General features: G+C 35.2%; 1 protein-coding gene across 2 annotated transcripts in view; it reads right to left on the bottom strand.

The window, feature by feature from the left end:
• ZNHIT6 (zinc finger HIT-type containing 6) overlaps positions 1–24,457 on the bottom strand; it is a 64,201-nt gene that overhangs the window by 25,178 nt on the left and 14,566 nt on the right. The window contains exons 5-9 of one of the 2 annotated variants that reach the window (XM_045835459.1): positions 24,062–24,165; positions 4,659–4,727; positions 3,180–3,260; positions 1,663–1,740; positions 1,149–1,274 (exon numbers count right to left, since the gene is read on the bottom strand). In XM_045835459.1, coding sequence (XP_045691415.1) covers positions 1,193–1,274; positions 1,663–1,740; positions 3,180–3,260; positions 4,659–4,727; positions 24,062–24,165 — 414 coding nt within the window. In that variant the 3' untranslated portion in view covers positions 1,149–1,192. Of the gene's footprint in view, positions 1–1,148; positions 1,275–1,662; positions 1,741–3,179; positions 3,261–4,658; positions 4,728–24,061; positions 24,166–24,457 lie in introns of those variants that run through there. The other variant, XM_045835458.1, reaches the window with a different exon arrangement.

Genomic DNA, 24,457 nt, shown 5'->3' with positions numbered 1-24,457 from the left:
GTAAATGCACAGAATGGTGCTGAAGTGCTAGAATGGTTGGACGTGTTGCCAGGTTGTCAGGAGAAGACTGGGAAAACATGTTAGTTCCATGGCCCACGGAAGTGGAGATGAGACAACTATCCAAAAGCAATTTCACTTTTCATAAAAACCTTTCAACAATGTTCTCTTAGCAGGCTGTGAGACTGAAGCCATAATATACCCATCAATTATGCACCATGGTGTGAAAAATGAGTAACGTTTACATGAACTAACTAGATAAAATATGGTGCAAAGAAAGGAACTAAATCCGGAAGATGAAACAGATAATAAAAGAAGAAACACATTAATGATTGGCCAAAGGTGAATTCTAAGGGAGCAATGCAAATTATTTTGTTTAAACATGAGTTATATGGAATTCACTTTAGGATTTTGTTAAACATAAGTGATTACCAATTTCAGAAATAATTGATTTGGGTTAACATGGATGCAACTCTGGATAACTATCTTTACAGAAACCACAGAATTTTCTATTCTTTTATTTGGGATTCACAATCTTTTAGGGGAAGAAGCGAAGATAAGCAATGAACTGCAAGTAAATATATTAAACTAATGAGTCTAAGGAAAGGACTATGTGATAGAAAACTTGAATTTTTCATCAATGAACCATGAACAATGATATAAAGCTATGAGTATTTGAGGTATGTTGGTAAGAGAAGTGGTCAAGATTTCATGTTTAGATCCATTCTTAGTTATAAAATCTTACAATCTTATGTGTAGACCTTTTGTAGGAATCTATCTCTAGTAGTAGTAGTAGTTATAAAAGCATGCACTTACTATGTGCAAAATGAGTTAACTTAATCTCTCATGACAATATTATCACCCCCATGTTAGGCATGAGAAAACTAAGGCAAGTGAAGTTATATAATTTACTTAACAACTGGTAGCAGGCAGAGCTGGGGTTCAAATGCAACTCTGCTTTCACACTTTGGACTCTCAAACTTCTAAGCCATCCCAGCAGACTGAATTGTAGGCAAGACCAACCAGATCTAGTTCGAACTGAATATATTAGTTTCGTTAATTAAACAATAGGAATGAGAAAAGCATTAGGAGCCTTAAAAGATCAGTATTTTGCAACTCAGTATGCTGGCACATACTGGCACTTCAGCAGACTCTGCAGGGACTCCCAGAGATCGATCATTCAGTGTAGTCTACTTCATTCCATATAAGAAGGAACAGAGCCCAGTGATGCTGAGGACTTGATCAAATCCTCCGGTTTGTATGCAGTGTTCTTTCCACTGTAACATATGCAATGATCAGTTGGTCACAAGAATTTTTGTATTTCCAGAAACAGTTTGAACACTGGAACTCTGTTTCAGAGAGTATTTATTGAAATAAGTTAAAATGCAACTTAGAAATCTTTCAGTTACACATGATGTTATTTTAAAATATTCCAACCAGGGTGATTTTTCAATTGAATTCATCTTATGGTGATTATTTTAAAATTTTAATTTGAAAGTCATTTTTTAAAACCTAGGCTTTATTTATAGCTAGATAATTTGTATAACTAGCTACTTAAGCTAACTGAGTTACTTAATTATATTTCAGAATTATAAAATATTTAAAGAAACAATGGGAGCAATAGGGTGGGAAACAATGGGAGCAATAAGGTGGGAGCAATTTTACCTTACTAAATTTTGTTGCATATTTTCGACCTTCATTAAAATTTGGACCCCAGCCTGAGAGCGAATGTAGGCTTTCAACCTGAAATAAAAATGTCACAATGAAAAAGCAAAATTGATTTTTAATATATGTCAAAACAGTGTCCATGGAAGATCATTTATGAGTAAAAGTTTACAAGTAAAAATTTATCTATACAAGCATAGAGTTAGGTTTAAAGATATATTCTAACCAAGGATCTGAATTTAAAAAAATTACCTCTCTTCTCTCTGTACAATTAACTTGAATTAAAAAAATAATTATTTCAGTAAATTAATCTTGCTATTTCATTTACTTTAAAATGTACTCTACTTAGTGGCAGGTATTTTGTTTTATTGACAAATATATGACCAATGGTAAAACAGGATTATCAGTAATCGGAATGAAACTCAATTATTATACCCATCCCGAGACACTGTTTGATCTATGACATGGATCTCATTCAGTCTGGACATTACCTTTTACCAAAAGTAGATGATAAGACTTAACTTAAACTAAATCAGACATTTTAGAACCCACACAGTATAAATTTTAAACAACAGGTTACTCTGGAACCAAACCAAGCATTCATATTCCGAGCAGGTACCGTGTGGTAAGAAGAAAAGTCAACTGGGTTCCTGCCCAGGAACACTAATGATTTATATTCTAATAACAGTTCCTTTTTAAAGCACTGCCTACTGCGTGCTAGGCCCTGTACTAGGAACTTTACATATGCTATTTTTTAAGCTTCCTAACAACCATATCTAGTAGATTATTATCTATCTCATTTTACTAATGGAAAAAACTAAGGCCCAGAAGTTAAGTAACTTGCTCCTGATCACATAGCTCTTAAGGAAAAGAGCTAGCTATTCTAACCTAGACATTAGTTACTGACTCTTTCCACTGCGCTATGTTAATTATTTTTGTCCATACTGTGTTTCTGGACAGGAGACAGAGTATATCTTTCTTAATTTTATGAAGACTTGGCTGAAACAGGATTTCCTGTCTGTAACAGTTACTTGGAAACTCCTAATTTTCAGTTTTTGGTTCGACTTGAAAGGCATTTTAGTTTCAGGGTTAAGAGTGTAGACGCTGACTCCAGAATGCTGGGGTTTGCTTCCCAGCTTTCCTTCCTATTAGCTACATGAAGTCACTTAACCTCTTTATGGCTCGGTATCCCCTTCTGTGAATTGGGTGTAATACCAGCAATCTACTTGAATGGGCTAAAGTGAGGATTAAATGAATTAATACATTTATTATTATCATCTGCTTCAAAGAGTATCTGGGACACAGTAGACTAAATACGAACTACTGTTAATTACTACCCAAACACATTATCTCTAACTGACAAAGCCTTGAGTAAAAACCAAGGAAATGGGACAGAAAGTAAATGGCATTGACACATCACATTCTAATAGTCATAACTTTCCATAATAAATATGCACATAACAAATACCTCCGTATTTTAAATAATTTCAGAAAGTGACAAGATTTTAAAAACATACCTTTGACGAATTACAGGATCAGACTTTTCTGGGTCAATGTATGGTCTTAAAATTTCATTAATAGTTTTATCATCTGGTACTCTTCCCGACAAAGAAAAAAACAAAAACAAAATTCATTATAATTTTCTACTGAAGGTATTAACTTAGAACCACTAAATCTTGTGGCTTTTTGTTTAAGTGACTGAACACAGACCTTTTATTTTAATCTTGGCAAAATATAATGGTTTGTTAAGCAAAAATTACTTAGAAAAATAGCTCAAAAAGACTTCTTGGACCCACTTAACAACGTCTTAAAAAATATTATTTTGAGAAGCTCCCTATAAATTATGAAAATATGAAGCCTCTTTTAACACACACCTGTGCTCAAAGATGAAAAGAAAGAAGCCAGGATGAAATACATTTGAAAGATACAAAAATAAAAAATCTGAAAAAAGGTTTTAGATGATACATATTTCAGTGCATGTGCAAGTTTATTCATTCTAAATTTTAAGGCCAGGTTAAAAACTTGATACTGCTTTCCCTGGAAACAAAGTATTTTAGGTTTCCCAACTTTCCTATATGTGTGCACATTGCTTTAAACTATAAAGCTGTAGAAATACTATTAAGACACTGTTTTGAATTAGTAACTTTCCCCAAATGTTTATACATTTTCATATGTACTAATGTGCTATAGAGCCCTATCTGTAAAATTTAAGTCCTTTCCCCATCCCTAGTCTGGTGTGCCCCTTTAAATAAGAAAGTATTCCACTCAAATCTATGTGACAATGATAAAGAGAGGATTTATGCATCATGTGGATATATGTTAAGTATATTAGTTAAAAAGCATTTTCAAAATTTTTATAATCCAATGAATCAAATAGTATACAACCATTAAAACTTTTAAATGATACCTGGAAATATTCATAATAATGGAAAAAGCTTGATACAAATTAATTCCAATTATGAGTGCACATATGTACATATGCAAAATAATGTATTTTCTGTGGAACACACATTACTAATAGTAGTAACCTCTTTGCATAGTAGCATTGCGGGTCATTTTCCACTTCCTATATACATACTCAGCTTAAGAGAGACAGTTTTCAGCTTTCTTCATTCTCCCTGCATCTCTCTCCTTACTGTGTGCTCCCTGTGCCGAAGTAAACATCATTTGCCCTGAAGTTCTACCACCTCTCTGGGTATTCCCTAAAGCCACATTTGTTTTTCTTATTACAGAGAGCTATACTATATGCATTCTTCTTTAACATGCTCTTCTCCCTCGACGTTATTTCTAAGCTTCATCCATATTGATATGGTAGTTGTATGTTATTCATTTTCAGTGGTGCTTAGCATTTCACTGTATCACTACAACACAACTCAGTTATCCCTTCTACTACCAATATATAGTTATTGACATCACATTTAAGTTAGTGACTTATTTTAAATACAGAGACATAATAAAAACAAGTAAGTTCTTAACAGACAGTGGCAATACTACACCTTTTTTCTATGTACACCGCTTGACTCTGAGGAAACTGAAGCTTCACATGCCAGCAAAACTGCTGCTTTCTAAGAGAGAAAATAATCATGAGGATCAAGATAGAAAATAAAAGTCTGAACACAACCTAAATTTTTGTTTTCATATAAAAATTCTAAAAGAATTCTTAGATTTTAAAGTGTATTTTCTACTTGGAGCTATAATCTCCTTTCTAGGATTTCAGAGGCCATGTTTTTCAAACAATGTACTTGCAAGAATTTTTAAAGAGAAAAAAAATTAATGAAGCAGTTCTGAATTCCAAGGACTTGACATTCCTGAATTAGAAGGCAATTTCTCATAGTTCAGGGGCATTTGAGATCAGTGTGCTACTACTTGAAGTTTACAAATACATTTCCTCATGACTAAAAAAAAAAAAATGAGCTGATGTCTTTGCTTGACTAGTCTGGAAATTAGGTGAATGAAGTATTGTCCGGTCTAGGCCAGCTGGCTGCAGATACACTTATGAGCCATGAGTACGTGCATTCAGTGGCAAAACAGTAGACAACAACTTGGTTGCTAAGCAGAATGCACTCCAAGCTACAGTCCCTTTGCTTTCAAGTCTAAACTTTGATACATACAAGATCGACAGTCGTAATTTACTAAATGTCTAATTTTAGAAAAAGAACCATATGTTCTATTTAACATATCTAAATTTGGTGACACTAGACATCATTGTTTCTTAAAAAAATACTTAACGTTCAAACATTTGAGTCCATCACAGAAATTTAAATATCTTCACTACATGATGGGCTTACATATTTTTTCCTTAGAAATTTCTAACAACACACTTGCAAGTTAATGGCTGGTAGCGTGTCCAAGCATTGATCAGCATCTCCTACAAATCTGTGCCTTAGCAACATGGGCCCCAAATCTAATTTTCATTTAATACAATCTGGTAAAGTATCTCCCACCAAACATTTATAAGATTTAGTCAAACTTTTGTTAGAAGACAATGACCATAAAATCAAGTGAAAATCCTTCTATTAGGGTAAGTTATCACAGATCTGCTTATGGAAAGTTTTCTTTAATAATGAGACAGATTTTGGCACTAGTGAGAGAAGAATATGCTCGATTTTGCATATGTCAGTAGTGCCACGTGTCATACAAGAAACAAGCACATTAAATATTATTTTGACAGGACAAAGTTGTATAGCACCTTTTACTAATTTAAAGGTCAGATGTCTAAAATCTCAGAGGCAAAAACCTTTATACAAAATTCTGAATGCAAACACAACAGTTACTGGTTTCAAATAAATATTTCTTCCAAAAGAAAACAGCTCACGATGTTATCTGTCAAACTGGCATAGTACAGTATCACCATCAAGAGGCTGAAAGATATCACTTCTCTCTTTGTAAGAAATAAACTGATTTTTTTAATTTTTATGCACAATAATTTCTATCTAAATATATTTGCCTTTCTATGTTAAGTTACAGGGAGAAAATTATTAACTTGTCATCTTATAGAATTGTACGTCACACTCAGTCACCCCAATCATTGCCTGAGTCATTTTAAGAACCATTCACATTTCTTAACATTCAGTAGACCCTAAATACCTTCAGAAAGTACTTGACATTCCAAAAACAAGAGAGAAAAGCCCTTGGAAGTCATTTTATTTGCTGTAGTTAAGTACTTGTGGTTATAAGGAAGTCATTCGTTACTATTTTATTATACATACACAGCTAAATTACGACTATTATAAAAATCTTTCTCTATTTGGCCTTAGTTCAAACATGAACAAATTTGTAAAGTACATTTACTTTTAAAACATATAATTTTGTAATATTTCAAACACAAAGAAAAAAGGGATAATATAAAAAATACTCAATGTACTCATAGTCAAATTTAACCAATTTGCATACTGCCATATTTGTTTGAGATTTTTTTTTCCTAAGAAATAAAAGGCTATTTATTGATAGGTTAATGATCCTTTGTATTGTTCTTTGATCCAATTCCCTTCCCATCATCAGAGGCAACTACTATCTTGAGGTTGGGTGTGTATTCTTGCTATACCCCCATGGTTATATATTATGTATATATCTGTATCTATCTATAAACAGTATAGTATTATGTATGATACTAACATTTATTTCAATGTTTTACTCTAAATATTCTATGCCTTGTTTTCATTTACATTATGCTTTGTTTACTGTCGTACAAGTATTCCATTACATGAAGAATGTCAAATCTCTAGACATTATGAATGCTTCCAATTTTTTACCATTTGTTCTTACATATTAAATCATAGTTAAGAAAAAAATAAAAGCACATCCCCAAGTGATGGGGCTATCATTTACCTCTACTGGTACACAGAACTGGAAGTCGACTTCATGGAAAAACTGCCTGTACTTTTTTAGTCTATAGTAGTATAAGAGACATTTAAGAATAGTAATTCAGAACCCAGTGGGGGGTGGGGCAGTATTCAGAGTAAATGATTTAAGTAAAGAGGTAGTTAAAGAGTGCTGGTTGTATAAAATATTCCTAAAATGAATGAGTTAATTATCTCTAACCTAGTTTCCCTTTTTTTTTTTTTTTGGTGTTCCTGAAACTAATGCAGTCCTGAGATGACCAATCAAATCTCTTACTAAGTCTAAAAGAATAAAGTTTATTTCCCACATTTCATAACTACACACTATATGTGATACATGTCCCACTTAAAAAATACATACCAAAATCCCAAAAACATTACTTGTGAAGGGATCTGTGAGTAATTATATATTTTGCTTATTTTTATGTCTTTTAAAAGAACTTTGTAAAAGAAAAAACAAATTGAAGTTAATGCTTTAATGCATACCTTTACGCATATGTAAAATTGCCTCTGTATTTTGGGTTGTTTTCTAAAGATAGATTCCACAAGGTAGAATCATTGGGTTAGAGCAGGGTTTGACAACATCACAGTGCTGACATTTTGGACCAGACAATTCTTTATATGGAGGTGGGCAGGGCACACTGTCCTGTCCTGTCCACCTTGCATTGCAAGATGTTTAGCAGCACCCCAGGCCTCTCTATGCGTGAGATGCCACTGTCAATACCCACACCCCCAGTTGTGACAAATAAAAATGCTCCCATGCAAGTGTCCTCTGGGAGGCAATATCATCACTGTTTGAGAACCACCGAGACAGAAGTTTAAACACTATTACTCCTAATGCGTTAGGATCATTCTTTCCTAAATTCAGCAAAATGTCTACCACTAAGAAAATGTCATTGGGTCCTTGCTATATTTATCAACATTCTCAAGAATAAAATATTGTATCCAGATTATTCTAGGTAACTTAGGCACCCACCCCAAGGCTCTATGTTTAGAGTTTGATAACAGACTAGTGAAGTAAGGTGACAATTATTGAAGCTAATGTTCCCTTCTGGGCAATCTGACAAAAGAAACGCAAACACTGACCTCTTCCCTGACTCCCACGAAACTGAAGGAACTAGTCATGCATAACAAAGCTTTCCTCCTCCTCCTCAAATATCAACACACACCCCCCATGTATTCTCAATGGGGGTAGCATCACCCCAAAGGGGGGGAAAACTGGTTCTTGAGAGGGTAAAAATAATCTCGGATATTATGGTTTGTGACTCTCCAAAAGGCCACTGTACACAAACAGATATACACAGTATATCTGTGGTAACAAAATATCATGAAGGTCAAATAGAGGGTAAATGTCTAAAAAGGCCCTTTGGGAGGCAATAATGAAAAAAGGTTGGGAAATACTAAGATGATACATGTATTAAATAAGGAAAATAGATATTATTTTATGTATTTGGTTTTAGTGAGTTAATACAGGACACTCATTTAACAACTAACTCCTGCTTACTAGAAACTGCTAAGGATCATTCTATGCCATAGTTTCAAGACAGTGATACGTGGATGAAGACACAAGTTTGGGGGAAAGTTCTATATCCATATACTCCATTTTTCTTCTGACTTAAAATTACTAATTTTCCTCTGGAGTGCTACCATCATCCCAAGGAAGAAGATGCAAATTAAAAGTCATCATATTCTTTTAAATGGCACTTGATACAATAAGATGTTCAAGCTCACTTATAACCAAAGTAATGCAAATAGAAATGAAATAGTTTCAGCTACCAGATTTACAAAGATGTTAAAATCAGAACAGTTAGGGAAGTGTGATAAAATGGGTACCCTTCATTATCGACAGGAGTATAAACTAGTGCAAGTTTCTGGTGGTTCAATGTTATAAAAACTATAAACACACACATAATGAAAAAATTTTTTTTGCCTTAACAATTTTATTCCCAGGAATTTATCCCCCCAAATAATTGGAGAAATAATGACATATATACAACATGTCCACTGTAATACTTCTTATAACAGAAAAAAATTAGAAATATTCTAAATGTATATAAAACTGATTTAATAAATCATAGTAGATTTACATAATGATGAGATAAAACTATATGCACTCAGAAAAAATGCATTTTCAATGATGTTATTTATATTAAAAATATATACTCATATGTGTATTTACAGGTATAAAGATATGCCCCAAACTTTTAACTATGGGACTTAATAAAGGGAGTTAATTCTTACTTTTTATGTCTATGTTAAATAAATCTTTGACATAATGATTTGCTAATTTTTAATAATCATCAAAGTCAAAGATGTTTTCATGTGGAAGTACAGAATATAGTCACGGAAAGGACTAGAATAATTTTAACAGTCTTTTTAAACTTAAAAATATTTCATTATTTAAAGTTTTACGATTTTTTTTTTCACCTGAGACCCACAGAACTGTGTTACTTACTTATCTAGTCATTCTAACGGCTCAAAAAAAAAAAAAAGCTACAACTAAGAATAACATATTGAGGCCAAATTCTAAGTAATATTTCTAATACAAACTTTAAATGAGTTTAAACATTTTCATTCTTAAAAAAAAACAAGCAATTCTCATTATGTTCCTCCACTGACTAAGCAACATTTACTCAAAACTTGTGGGCGCTCACTAGGCATGGGAGACAGGGGAGAATGAGGGGATGAGCCCACACAGATTTCTGCTTAGAGCAGTGAGTGAACCACCAGCCCTGAGTGCTGCATTTCTCCTTCCTTATCACTGTGAGAGGGGCACACAGCTGTCACATGAACATGCCCTGTTCCTTATTGATACTGTACACAGGACAAACACTCAATATACTCGAATGCCCAGAGAGAAAGGACAGGGCAGAGTTAAGTGGACTCTGTGTTTGAGTCCTATTCTTCATAACAATTTATTATTTGATATGATCTTGAGCAAGAGACACACTTCCTCTGTGTCTCAGGTTTCTCACAGTAAAATGGGGATAACAACAGTATTTATATTGTAAAATTAAATGTGTAAATATCTGCCAGGAGCTCAGAACAGAGCAATCAAAAATGTTACTGATAATATTAGCACTGTTAAAATTCTACATTAAATTCACTGTCTTGAATTAATGAAGCTTAGAAGAGGAATACCATAGCACCTTTAACTGAGAATATTCCATCATGAGTTTATAACCAAACTCTACTTACATTGAAGTTAGTGTTTAGAGGCTGAAGATGAAACTGGATATGTGGATTAATACCAGAATGTAAAGGGTCCTGAATGCTCTGCTAAACAGTTTGGATTTTAATCTGTGGTCAATACACCAACAACAAGATTTTTAAAGAAGAATGAAATAAGGGCTTAAAGGGAGACCCATTGTCCTGCTACTTAACTCTCCTAATAAGTGTTTCCATAGTATATTCAGGACCTTAACTTTTCAGCCACTGCTTGTAGTTATTAAGGGAAGTATTTTTCACCAACTTTTGAGAAAGCACATTGACATAATATATCAGTTCAGTTCAAACATACCTGAAATTTCTACTTCTGATTTTTTTAAAAGATTTTATTTATTTTTTTTTTAGAGAGGGAAGGGAAGGAGAAAGAGAGAGAGAGAAACATCAATGTGCGGTTGCTGGGGGCCGTAGCCTGCAGCCCAGGCATGTGCCCTGACTGGGAATTGAACCTGCAACACTTTGGTTCACAGCCCGCGCTCAATCCACTGAGCTATGCCAGCCAGGGCATTACTTCTGATTTTTAAATACTGGAGACTCCATGAGGTAAACAAGCTGAAGCTACTAGACATTCCAAATGTGGGATCTCCAGAATACTGTGCCATAATTAAATTTTAAAAGTTACTGTAGTTAAAAAAACAACAGATCGTTTTACTAAAAAACACTGGCAAGCAGCAACAGTAATAATAGTTTATTAAGTGCTTTTTATATGTCAGACATTATTCTAAATATATTTATGAATTCATTTAATCCTTGTAACTCTAAGGGACAAATGCCATCTTCTCATTTTACAGATGAGAACACTAAGGTAAAACAATAAGGGAACACTAAGAAGAAATTCACTCCTCCAAGACCATTATTCAGCTGAAAGGTGGCAGTATAATCTAGTATATATACTATTACCAACTTTCCAGAACTGAAAATTCAATAACAAACCATATCTATTTCTGTACTGCTAATTCAAAATCATCTCATTCATATTTTATTAGATATTTGCTCCATATTTAAAAAATCTTTAAAAAAGTTCCAGTGGATATTTTGACTGTCTACTTGGCTATCCCCATACCACCATTCTCCTTCCTAATCCATCACCATACTTCCATGGCTCAGGACTGGGCAGGTGGTTGAGGTGGTCCAATCATAATAAATTTTAGGTTTCTTGTTCAGTAATGCTGGGACAGGCGCTCCTGTATATTTACTGTAACCCAAACTACCACGAGCATCCTATAACCATGAGGATTCAACTAATTCCATAGAGGATACAAAGGCGAATCAGCAATAAATTGTGTTTCCGATGATACAGATTCGGGTCATAGTATCTATTAACCTTCAGGTCCATCCTACCTCTGAACATTCAACTCTAAGAGCCAGTAATACACCCTCCTTTTCATAGCTCAAACCAATCTGAATTGGGTATTTTTATTTCATGCAACAGAAAGCATTCTAACTAATACAAGGCATTAAAATATCCTCTTTCTAGATTTCATCTTTCACTTCCAAGCAACAGAAAAGGAAGATAATCTATAAACTGTCAAATGTTGTAAAATTTGGAAGCAGCAAATTATAATGGAAGAGATTTCAGGAAAAAAAGTGTTTTGTTCCACTATCGGTTGTACAATCTATTTTAATTTAAAGCAGAAAGAGTACCAAATTTTGAAATCCTTAAAGGAAAAAACAAGTGTACAAACTAATCTGTGTCAGGGGTGTCCAACTTTCCAGCGTGTCGGGGCCACGCTGGGAGGAGAAGAGTGTCCTGGGCAGCACACTAAACACACAAACACTGGTGAGCAAACTGATGAGCCAAAAAAGCCCATGCATAATTTTCGTGATGTCTGCCACCACAGATAAGCAAAAAAGTCCTCACATAATAACCATAATTATGCAGCAGCCCTTTGGATAATCTTTTAAGTTTGTGGTCATTCATATAGGAAATGCACATATCTAAGTAATAAAACTGAGCAATGTTTTAAGTAAATTTAAGTAAATTTATGATTTTACATTGGGTTACATTCATAGCCATCCTGGGTCACAGGTTGGACGCCCCTGAATTATGTAATCCCTAACTCAAAGGCATTTTTATCTTTTAAAATGTATTAAAAGATCAAAATTTAATGTTTCAAAAATAAAAGAAACTATACCTCATAAAAGTAATTCAACTATTTTATTAGGGCTGGTACCATAATAAGTATTTTTGAAAGAGTGAATACAAAGGATCTGTGTAGTTACTTATAGCATGGATTAAAATTACTGGAATTGAGGAGAGTGAAAACCAAAATTTTATGGCTCACATCATTATGAAAATACTTTGAAAAGTTCCAGTTATATATTATATTTTGTTTTTTTAAAATTAGTTTCACCACTATAATAATAATAGGAAACAGGTTAAGTATGTGGTATTGGCTTCAGTAGATAATATATTAAGAAAATGGATGTAGTAGGGGAAGATCAAAATGAAAAAGTACACTTTGCTTCAAATAATTAATGCTTGATAAAGTATTTATCAAAACACTTAATAAAGCAAAGCAGTTCTTAACTAGAAGTGGTACCAACCTGGGGGCTGGGGACATTTGGAAATGGCTGGGTAGTTTTGATTGTTCCAAGATTGGGGAGGTACTTTCAGGCATTTAGTGGGCAGGAACCAGAAATGCTAACTTTCCTGTAGTGCATGTGAAGTCCCACACAACAGAAAAATTGTCCTGTTGAAAATGCCAATAGAGCCCTTACTAAGAAACACTAGAATGCAGAAAGGAGAGCAGATCTATGCATACTCAAAACTGAGTACCAGCACTAAATGTCAGCATCTGTTTTCTATTAACTGTGGAGAAAATATGTACTATAGGAATTCTGGCAAAGGACAAATAAGGAGAAGACGAGTTACTCTATGCACTTTCACAGATGCCTAGGAAATATGCAAGGGGAAGACATTCTAGGATTAAGAATAGTGACCATCCTGGGCACATTTAGTTAAACACATTAGGAAATCAGGCGGGGACTGAATATGAAGATCCACATTTGGTATGAATCCCTCAGAGGAATAGGAAAATTCTCTAAAAATCTGCTTGAATTCTGTCTTCACTGGGAGGTCTTTCCAGTCCCCAGCTCTCAGTAAGTAATACTGCTCACCGGCTGGAGCAGTGAGCCCTCCTTCACACTCCCGCAGCACTGGACGCGTTCTCCGTCAGAGCAGTTCTCCATCAGGGCAGTAACTACACGACGTGTTTGCTGACTTGACTTGTCTTCCCACTGACTGAACTACTTGAGAAAAAAGGCAGTGACTTACTGGCACATAGGTCACTGGTTTTCAGGTAGAAGTAAACAGCAAAATAATGTGGTGCTTTTTTTTTTTTTAATTAAAGGCAGTTTCTTAGAGCCCTTTTAGGTTCACAGCAAAATCAAGAGGAGAGTACAGAGACTTCCCATATATCCGCTGCCCCCACATCTGCATATCCTCATCTAGCGCTTTTAAAAACAAGGATGCCTGAGCTCTACCCTAAACCCAGTGAATTAGCAATTCTGTTGGTCAGCCCAAGGATGTACATTTTGAAATTGTCTATTCAATTCTGACAGGCACTGTAGGTTGAAAACCATGTACTACGCACAAAAATAGCACTATTATTGTCCCCATCTTACAAATAAGGAGACAGGTAAAGAGAAGTGAGTAGCTTGCCAAGAAACCCCCCTTGCACATACAGATTAAATTTTGTCATGTTTAGTACAAAATAAACATTCAAGAATTATTAACTATATCATTCCTCTTTCAAAAAGCAAATACACTGAGAATGACAAGTTATTTTGCTTAATGACAAACACTTGAAACACTGTATTTCCAACCTCCTGAAAGGTGGCAATTTCAGATGGGGGTGGGGGATAAGAAAAGGTAGTTAATTTTAGGCTATGGAATGGGGTACAATACCTGAGAGCTTCAGACAGCCCAAGGCCAATGAAGGCATCTCTGTGCTAATGATTCCTGTGGGCACAGACACATTAAAGGATTCTGAGTAGGTGACCATCATCACAAAAACATGTTTTAGAAAGATGTACGTGGTAGCAGTGCATAAGAGTGACTGAGGTGAAGAGACACTGGAGGTAGTGAGCACACTTGGAATTCCCCAGTAGTCTAGGGTGAGGCAAGAGGGGCTTGCCTGGGAGAATATAGCTGATAAATGCTGCAGTGGAGGAAATGAAAGGAAAAGGACACCTTCTAGAGGCACATCATGATGGAGCAGACTTGGCTGACTAGGGAAGGATTCCATAAGTGAACCAGTTTAGGGACCCCAAGACGATCCAGAGTTTGGTTTTCCATGTCCGTGAATGCTGCCTAACTGCTGCTGTGGGAAGGAACACCCTCTGTGAAACTGCGTCACAGGAGCTTCCTAAGTCTACATGGCCCCAGAAAGGAAATACTTGATTGGGGAAATCATTAGATTTCTACCCTTTCACATTGATTTTCTAAGTCCCCATTGTTGCTTTTACGGCAGAGAAACTAAAGAGCTAAACATTTTCAATCAGTTAACAAGTTTGTTCCAAGTATTTGTTATGTAATCACCCAAAGATCACTGCAAAATCTACTTGTCCCCCACGCATGACCATAACTGCCAAACCCGTCATTTCATTTTCCCTTGCTCTCTCTTTTCTAGTCAGTTTGCAGAAACGTACAAATGTCTATAACTTACAAAATATCATGCAAAAAACATAACTTTTGGGGAAAAAGTGCAACTGCCTAATGCAGAGGTGGATGGGTATATCATTGCAATATAATAGAATGTTGTAATTTTATCAAAAGAACAAAAAGTAATTTTTGAATCCGTAATAGGTTATTTCTTTACAAGAGAGACATCTAGTGGCTAGCTTCTAAAACAGCCTGTGGTTCAAATATTAATTCACACTTTTGTCTAATAATGGGCACATACCTACTATCTTAATAAGTAAGTCTAAGAGAGACCCATGGAGAGCTAAAGAGCCCTGGGCCAAAAGGAAGTTAGCAATGCAGTTCTAAGCTTACAGTGGTAGAGGAATGCTAACCAGGACTGGTTTGCTTAGAACTGAGGGTTGAGGTCAGGTGGAAACAAAGTGTGGAGAGAAGATCAAAAGTTGGGCCCATTTCTGGGAAATGGGTGGTGAGCCCATATGTAAGAGTCCAAGCCTGAAGTTAAGCTAAAGACATTACTGGGAAAGGTCTCTGTATAATTCTTTTTTTTTTTCCAATTGACAAGTCAAAATACATTCCCCACCTCACTGCTGAATCCTCAGACCCAAAGAGCCAGAAAATAAAAGGAGGAATTTATGTAGCCAAATGAGACATGCTATCCAAGCTGAGCCACACAATCTTCAGGTGTGATATCTACAGCTTCCTGCAGCAAAATACTAAAACACAACTAAAAAAGCTGTTTCATTCTTTTTCCATTGTAAAGGTATACTGTAATTCAGGCAGTCCACTATTAATGAATATTTAAATTCATACTACATTTTGCTATTAAAATAATGTTGTACTATCTTTGTACATAATTCACTTTCCATATATATGGTTATATCTATCAGAGAAATTCCAAGCATTGCAGGATGAACAGTAATTATCATGCCTTCTGGATCTACCTCTTTCCCACTAATGACCTTACCTTTGTACTGGGGCCAATGCTTATTTTAAACAATTAAGGCAACATGGTAAAGATGATCATCTGAAAACCCTCCCAAGAGCATACAGTAAGAAACCCTGGAGAGAAACAGAACAAACATACTGCGCTCATCACAAAGTAGGAAAAATCTTAGGCCAAAAGGAAGCAGGAACTGAAAACCACAGTGGAATGCTCGAGATACACATACTCTGGAGACCTCTGCCAATCTTGATAACCAAGAGGCTCGTGTTTCAACAGTTACTGGGTGACATGAGGCAAGAACCTGGGCACACCTAAACTGGAGACCTCAAACTGAGATCAATGCATAAAACCAGTGAACGGGTGAATCAGAAAAATGCTGCCCATTCGCAAAAGGAGACAACAAGGAAGCTTATAGACCTCAACTTCGGTTTTAGGGACAGAATAAGGCAAATGGGATGGGGAAGAAGGTTTCAATTGAGAATGCCTAACTGCAGCTTCCTCAAACACATTTGAAGTTCAGATTATTACTACTAGTGTAGTTAGTCCGAGCAACTTCAGACTAAGAAATTAAAGAGGGTCCTCCTGGATTGGTGCCACAGGATATCTGGCTAATGCAAATGTGTATTACCTCCTTGAATTCACAATTACATTTTAGGAAAAAAAAACAAGCCAACATAATCAAGAGTCAATAGAAACAGCAAGCAGTAGTAACAGATTTTCAAGCCTTTCATATATTGGAATTACTTACACAGATAATAAATATCCTAAATTAGTAAACAAAGGGGAGCTTGAAACATGAAAAAGGAATACAATTCTATCTTAAAGATCAGACAGATTTGGGAAAGAAACAGAACTTCTAAAAATAAAAAACATAACTGAAGCAAACAAAACAAAACAAAATGGTCTAAAGACCAGATTAATTAGACACAGCTGAGGAGAGACAATGACTTGGGTAATATAGCTAAGCAAATTACCCAGAATGTAGTAAAGACAAAGAAATAAGAAAGATAATTCATTAGAATTTTCCAGAACTGTCATATTCTGGAAGACAACAAATTTCGAGGACGATAAATAAAAAAGAAAAGACCCACATAGTGAAACTGCAGAACTCCAAAGATAAAATAAAGATCTTAAAAGCAACAACAACAACAACAACAACAACAACAACAGCAACAACAACAAAAGACTATATAAAACAACAGTATTCTCAACAGTGGCAAAAGTAAGAAATGTAATAAATGAAGTACTAAAATAAGTGTCAACTTAAGATAGTTCACATTCAGCTAAACTATCATGCAAAAGTAAGGATAAGCTATAATGATTCCACACATATCAAATTTTAAAACAGGCAACATATTCAGGAAAAAACATTAGAACAGATATTGTCTTTGGGGAGGAGAGGAGCTAACCAGGGAAAACCTTTCTGGGGTGACAGTAACATTCTATGCACTCCTAGTGCTATAGGTATATGCATTTGTCAAAAACCCAACAAATGTACACTTATGATTTGTGTATTTCACTGCATGTAAATTTTGTGTCAATAGAAAAAGTGAGCTTCCTATCTTTCATATAATTGTTTAAACTACAGCATATTTTTTGCACTGAATAATCATGGATGCCATTCCATGACAGAACTCTTACATCCAACTTTTTATTTAATAACTACATAGAATACCACTGCATGAAAGTACCACTATTAACTCAGTCCCATACTGATAAGTTCTTGAGGTTTTTTAGTTTTTACACCATTAAAAACAATGCTGTGACAGATATATGTGTACATATATCTCTGTGAACTACACTAATACACTTGTGGGCTAAATTCCTTGAGTGGGTATATATAACATTTTGAAAAATATTACCAAACTGCCTTCTAAATAACTATTAATTTATTTTCTCAAGAACAGCAGAAGAGGAAAATGGCCTGGCTAACCCATACCTTCTTCTTTTTTTGTTTTTCTAAAGATTTTACTTATTTATTTTTTTAGAGAGGGAAGGGACAAAGAGAGGGAGAGAAACATCAATGTGTGGTTGCTCCTGGAGTGCCCCCTACTGGGGACCTGGCCTGCAACCCAGGCATGTGCCCTGACTGGGAATTGAACCAGCGACCCTTTGGTTCACAGGCCAGTGCTCAATTCACTAAGCCACACCAATCAGGGCACCCATACCTTCTTTATATTAGATATTATTAATATATGCTTACAGCCATATACTATGTGTATATATATATACAGCTTTCTATGAACATCTATTCTTATCATTTGTCCCTTTTCCTTAAGTTGCTAGTCTTTTTCCTTACTAATGCATAAACATTCATTATCATATATGTTAAAGACTTTTCTTTTGTCCAGTTAGTCTTTAGACTTCATTATGGTCTTTTATTGCCATATAATTTTTTAACATTTTATGTAAATTTAGTTTTGTTTTCCCCTTTATGGCTTTGAATGGGATGTTTCCTTTCTTCAAGATTAGGAAAATATTCTATTATATTTTATTTCATTTTACGTTTGACCCACCAGGAAGTTTTAGTAAAAGATCCAGCTTTTCCCCACCAAGTGGCAAGTTAACTGTATCAACCTCATTTATGGAATAAGTAAATATGTGTATTAATTTAAAATGCTATCTTGATCATGTAACAGAGTACCAAATATCTGGGTTTATTTTCTACAATCTAAGATACCTATAAATTTCTATGTCAACACCATAAAACTTTATTAGAATTTCATAAACTTTGAGTGTAGCCCCATTACTCTTTCTCAGGTTCATTCTGGTCTTCTCCCCTGTTTATTCTTCAAAATGAACTTCAGTCATTTTATCATGAATCTTTTCCTTCTCAAAAACAAACAAACCAACCAACAAAAAACAAAAATGAAAAAAAAACCCCACCCAGATTAATAATAACAAAAATCTCATTAGTATTTTGATTAGGAACACATCAGATTTAAAGGTCATTCATTTAAGAAATAAATGTTATTTCTAAAATATTGAATCTCCCCAAAACAAGGTACTTCTCTCCATTTGTTGAAATCTTTTAGGCCATTTAGTAGACTTTGTTTTCTTTGTATAGATTCTTCATCTTTCTTTCACCAGGTTTTGATTAGCATTGAGTGAAAGTGAACATAGAGCTACATGCCCCACAGAGAGATGAGGATAAGAAGAGACCTCTCAAAGAGTCATTATTTTACAGCAGTTGTTTGGGATCTGCTTCAAAATAAGTAGAGGAGCCTCCTACTGGACATATTTTATATCAAGCTCCTCTTTTTAATAGAGAATGTCAGCCTTGCTTTGGCTCAATTATTCTTAATATAAGTATCCCTTAGCTTTTTTTTTTTGTTTATTAAAGCTTCCTATTATGATGTTACTGCAAATTCATCAGTCCTCTGAAATTAATTGCTATTAAACACTACATTTTTGACCTCACAGACAGGTTAGTGTTACATCCCACTTTGACTATAAAATGAAAATCACAGTTCTTAACCTTAAAAATATTCACATATCACATAATTTTTTAAGCGACTCTAGGAGATTCAGATACTTGTCAAGACTCCTGCTATGAAGGATGCCTGGGTTTGAATGAATCAGTGTGTCCTATAGAGTCTGTGCCACCTAACCTGCTGATAGATCTACAGAGGCAATTCAAGCTCAATGGCGCATTAGTCACACTTCATATGAGGGTATTGAAATTTTTTTAACATTTTATTTATTTATTTTTAGAGAAGGAAGGGAAGGGGGGAGAGAGAGAGAGAGAGAGAGAGAGAGAGAGAGAGAGAGAGAAACATCAATGTGTGGTTGCTGGGGGCTGTAGCCAGCAACCCAGGAATGTGGCCTAACTGGGAATCGAACCTACGACACTTTGGTTCACAGCCTGCGCTCAATCCACTGAGCTACGCCAGCCAGGGCTGGTATTGAAATTTTTAAAAAAACTTTTTTATTTTGAAATAATGTCAGACTTTACAGAAAAGTTACAAAAACACCTAAAGAATTCTTCAATCAGATGCCCAAGTTACCACTTGAACATTTGATTTTAAAAAGTTTAGTTTGAGTTCTTGACTATATTATAGCATTCAAGCTACTGAAATAAAGGACTCATGTAATACCCAGGGAGTAATAACAACAATCTTGGTGTAGGACCACAATCCCAAATCCCCAAATCTCAAAAATATAAGTTTTTTCCTAACTCCTTGTGCAGCAAAACCTAACTGAGCCCATTTAGTCATACCTCGGCACTCATCAGCTTCAGAACTCGCCAAACCCCAAACCCCATGCATTTTGAGAAGAAAAAAGTGTTTCAGCACTCAGTGCTTCTTAGAAACTCTTTGTACTTGCTAGGGCTTGTGTGAGTCATGATGCCACACTCCCCTTCTCCCCCAAGAGAAAATGCTTCATGGTTTAGTACTTGTTGGTTGCGGCACTTGTTTCAAGTTCGGGAATGCATTAATGAGGAGTACACCAAGGTAACGCTATATACTGTAAACAGCTCTAGGTTTCACTGCAGAAAGAGTATGGATTGATTATGTAATGCTGCCCTGGACCTAATGGGGGTGAATGTAATATAGTAAATGTACTATACCTCAGAATTTCAGATAAAAAAGTCACTGCATATTATTTACTGAGTGCCAGGTACTACAGTATTACTTCATTCAATCCTCTTAACAACCCAGTAAGTTTGATCTTGCCCAAGACCACCTAATGTGTACCAAATGGTATAGGCAATACTGAAATACAGATTTATTTAAGTCAAAGCCTTAACCATTTTTGAAAGATGAGAAAAGCACTGAAAATGAGTCTCTTGGAAACACCAGAGAGAAGAGAGGTGAAAACAATTCTTTTACATAATTAGTATTTACTTCTTCACTCCTTCTAACAAATAACACTACCATTACCTAAAATCTTGGCCATTTTCATGGTATCTCAAAGAAGGTACTTCTAAGTGTGTTTTTGTTTTTCTCCCACAGTCTACCCCCTACAGTACAGGGCCTTATTTATTTATTTTATTCCACTTTTTACTAATCAAAATTTCCTGTAGTCCTGACTTTGCAATGCATTAAGTTCAGTAAGCATGCCTCCTGTTTTCATCTAAATCAGTGTTTCTCAAATAAGGGTGATTTTGCCTCTCCCCTCTGTCCTACCTCAGGGGACATCTGGCAAGACATTTTTGTTGTCACAATAGAGGGTGTATGTGTGTTACCAACATCTATAAGGGGTGTGTGTGTGCGTGTTACCAACATCTGGAGGATACTGCTCAACACCCTAAAATGCACAAGCCAGACTTCTACAACAAAGGATTTGCTGGCTCAAAATGTCAATAGTGCCAAGATTTAAATCAAGATTTAAATCATTGATGAAAAAGCTAAATAAGAAATAACAAGATAGCCCTGGCTGGTGTGGCTCAGTGGGTTGAGTGTTCGCCTATGAACCAAAAGGTTGCTGGTTCGATTCCCAGTCAGGGCACATGCCTGCATTGCAGGCCAGGTACCCAGTTGGGGGCATGTGAGAGGCAACAATATATGTATCTCTCACATATCAATGTTTCTTTCCCTTTTTCCCTTTCTTCCCTTCTCTCTAAAAGTAAATAAATAAAATCTTAAAAAAAAGAATAAACAAAACATTGGGATTAAAGAGATTTCCAAGCGAAGCAGTAATATTCTTTAAGGATGTCCTTCGACTAACTGGGAAGTCATGTTAATGCTTTACTTACTATTCATCCAATATCTGAAGACAGACATTTTAAATTCAGTTAGTAGTAAAACCATTTTTCCTTTAAAAATATGCTGGGCCATTTAATGACAAAGGAATGGAAAAACTCAGTTACACAGATTAAACTTTTTTCCCCACTGAACTGACTCCCAAGATTAATGACAGCTCATCTTAACTAGCAGATTGAATTAAAGTCAAATGTTAAACGTGTGGACAAATATTCCATATCCTAGTGCAATGAAGTGAAATTAAAACAAAATATTATTTGGAACTTTAAAATTGGTAATTTTTTTCAATCCTCACCTGAGGTTATTTTTATTAATTTTAGGGGTGGGGGCAGGGGTGCAGAGAATATCAATGTGAGAAACATTGATTGGCTGCCTCCCATACAGGCCCTGACCAGGGATGAAACCTGCAACCTAGACACATACCATGTGGCCTGGCCAGGATTGAGCCCACAACCTTTTGGTGCATGGGATGACATTCCAACCAAATGAGCCACCTGACCAAGGCCAAAATTGGTAAGTTTTTTTTAGAAAAAGAGTCAACTCAGTACTAGTGAGATATTTAAACAGGTATTCTCATATAGTACTACAAATGGAAATGAAAACTGGCTTAACCCTAATTTATTACTAGTCCCACCTTATAAGTGAAGAAACTGAGGCACAAAGTAGTTATGCGCATTACCTTAAGGTCACACAGCTAGGAAGACACTGATCAGAGAAATCTAGACGCTGACCAGAGCCTGGCTCTAGTTTGTGCTCCTGACCACTCTATTTTACTATTTCTATGTTTTATAGAATTTTCACAACTATTTAAAATGCATAAAAAATGGGAGACAAAATTAAGGGATAAACAGACTGATGAATATATTCAAATGAATATAATAGACTGAGATGAGATATAAACAGGAACATCTTAAAAGAAATAAAGAATGTGAGAGACCAGCCTCTCTAATGATTACATAGTCAAAAAAGTTGAATAAAATTCAATTAAAGGGCAGGTATAACTAAAATAGGTACTCTGATACTTTTTTTGATGAAGGTGCAAAGTAGTACTTTGGGGGGAAAACAACTTGGAGTTTCTCTAAAAAGTTTAAATGAATGTAGTCTGTGACCCTGTAATTCTGCTTTCTAGGAATTAATCCTACAGAAATTTCACATAAGCACATAAAACAATCGGTTGAACAATATTTATTACAGCATTATTTGTAACAAAAACTAGAAATAAGCTAAATGTTCATGAATGTGGGGATAATTAAATAAATTACTATAGAGTAGTCACAGTTGGAGCAGACAACTTACAAACAATGAGGCAGATTTGCATTAACAAGAAAGGAGATCCATACTATATTGTTCAAGGGAAAAGAGCTAGATGCAGAAAACCGTGTGCGGTTTTATATCTGAGAAGGCACAGAGCAGTTACTTTACATTTCAAAGAAATTATGTCAGTTTCCAAATATACTAGTTTCAAAACATGCAAAGGAATCATCTCACATTTGATAAATGGAAGGCATTACTTTACTTCTGGAAGCCAACCAGGAAAAAGGAAAACCATCTTTACAAATATTTATGTCTTGAAACATATAAAAAAATAAATGGATAACATCATCTAATAATATAACATGTTTCGAAAAGACAGAAGGTTTATTAGAATGCTAATAATTCTGATTCTGTCTTTTTAATTTATGAAGAGCAAAACTGGAAGAGAATCTGAGTTTACCTAGTACAACCCCCACATCACACAGATCACACAGATGAAGCCCAGAGAAAGGAAGTAATTTGCACAAGTTTTCACACATACTAAGAGACTGAAGAGGAAGGAACTCACTCAGTTTCTTTTTTTAACTCTAAATCCAGAATCTTGACTTGTGAAAGACATTATCTAATCATTTACTGGCTACTTACAGGACTTGGAACCCTGATAGTACTGTGTACTAATGGGGCCTTTTTGATGTAGCTCTTTCAGAAAGCAGCAAACTAATCTCTGTTATATTACCTATACTCACACTCACTACAAAGTAAAAGTTTCCCAAGTCCCTTTCTTTCACGTCACTGGCTTTCAAATAAAATCTTAGTGGAACCCCAAGGTAGAAAGGATTATAAAAAGCTGAGCTGCTCTAAGCAAAACTGTGCATGAGTCCTACTATGACTCACTGCTTTGTCCCTGAAGCCTCTGAAGCACTTCCATGGTATCTTGGGTCTCAGGGATACACACACACACACATACACACACTGCAAAACAAAATTTTTATTAGAGTCTCACTATATAAAATCAGCTTAAGTTTCTAAATGCTTATTTTCAAATTGTATAGTTATCTTTTCATGGACCAATAACAAACAGCTCACAGACCACACTTTTGGTAGCACTATATCATATCAAACTAAAGCTTAAAAGATGTTCCTGACTTTGGGAGTAGGGAGTGGGACAGGACAGAGCAATGGGGGGAAAGGTGGGACAACTATAACAGAACAGCAATTAAAAAAAAAAGATGTTCCTGATAAAATCAGAACACCTGATATACTAAGGAAGAAGTTAGAAACTTACTTCTTATCAAAAAATGTTGAATTTTCTTTCCTCTTGGTGAATCCATTGGGTAGAAGTTTTAAGTTAATACCTTGCCTTCGAGCACGATTTTTCATAAAGCCCATCTAACAACCAAAAAAAATTAGACAAATTAAATTTAAAATACCTTAAGTTTCAAAAGTGAATAAAATAACTTTCAAAATATAACAGTTAAGATTTATTGAGTACTTATGTTTCATAAACTGTGCCAAGAAGCAATGTCATTTAATCCTCACAATACTATGAGACAGGTACTACTCTATTACCTTCATTTTGGCAGCGAGAATTACTGAATGCCCAACACTATACAACTATTTCTGACAGGCAGAGCCCGTATTCAAATCCAGGTCTGCGTAATTCCAGAGCCAGTGCCTGTAC

The sequence above is a fragment of the Phyllostomus hastatus genome, unplaced genomic scaffold (genome assembly GCF_019186645.2).
Source record: "Phyllostomus hastatus isolate PE091 unplaced genomic scaffold, TTU_PhHast_1.1 phas_contig_209, whole genome shotgun sequence".
In the NCBI taxonomy this organism is placed as follows: Eukaryota; Metazoa; Chordata; class Mammalia; order Chiroptera; family Phyllostomidae; genus Phyllostomus; species Phyllostomus hastatus.
This window is presented reverse-complemented; position numbering and strand designations above follow the sequence as displayed.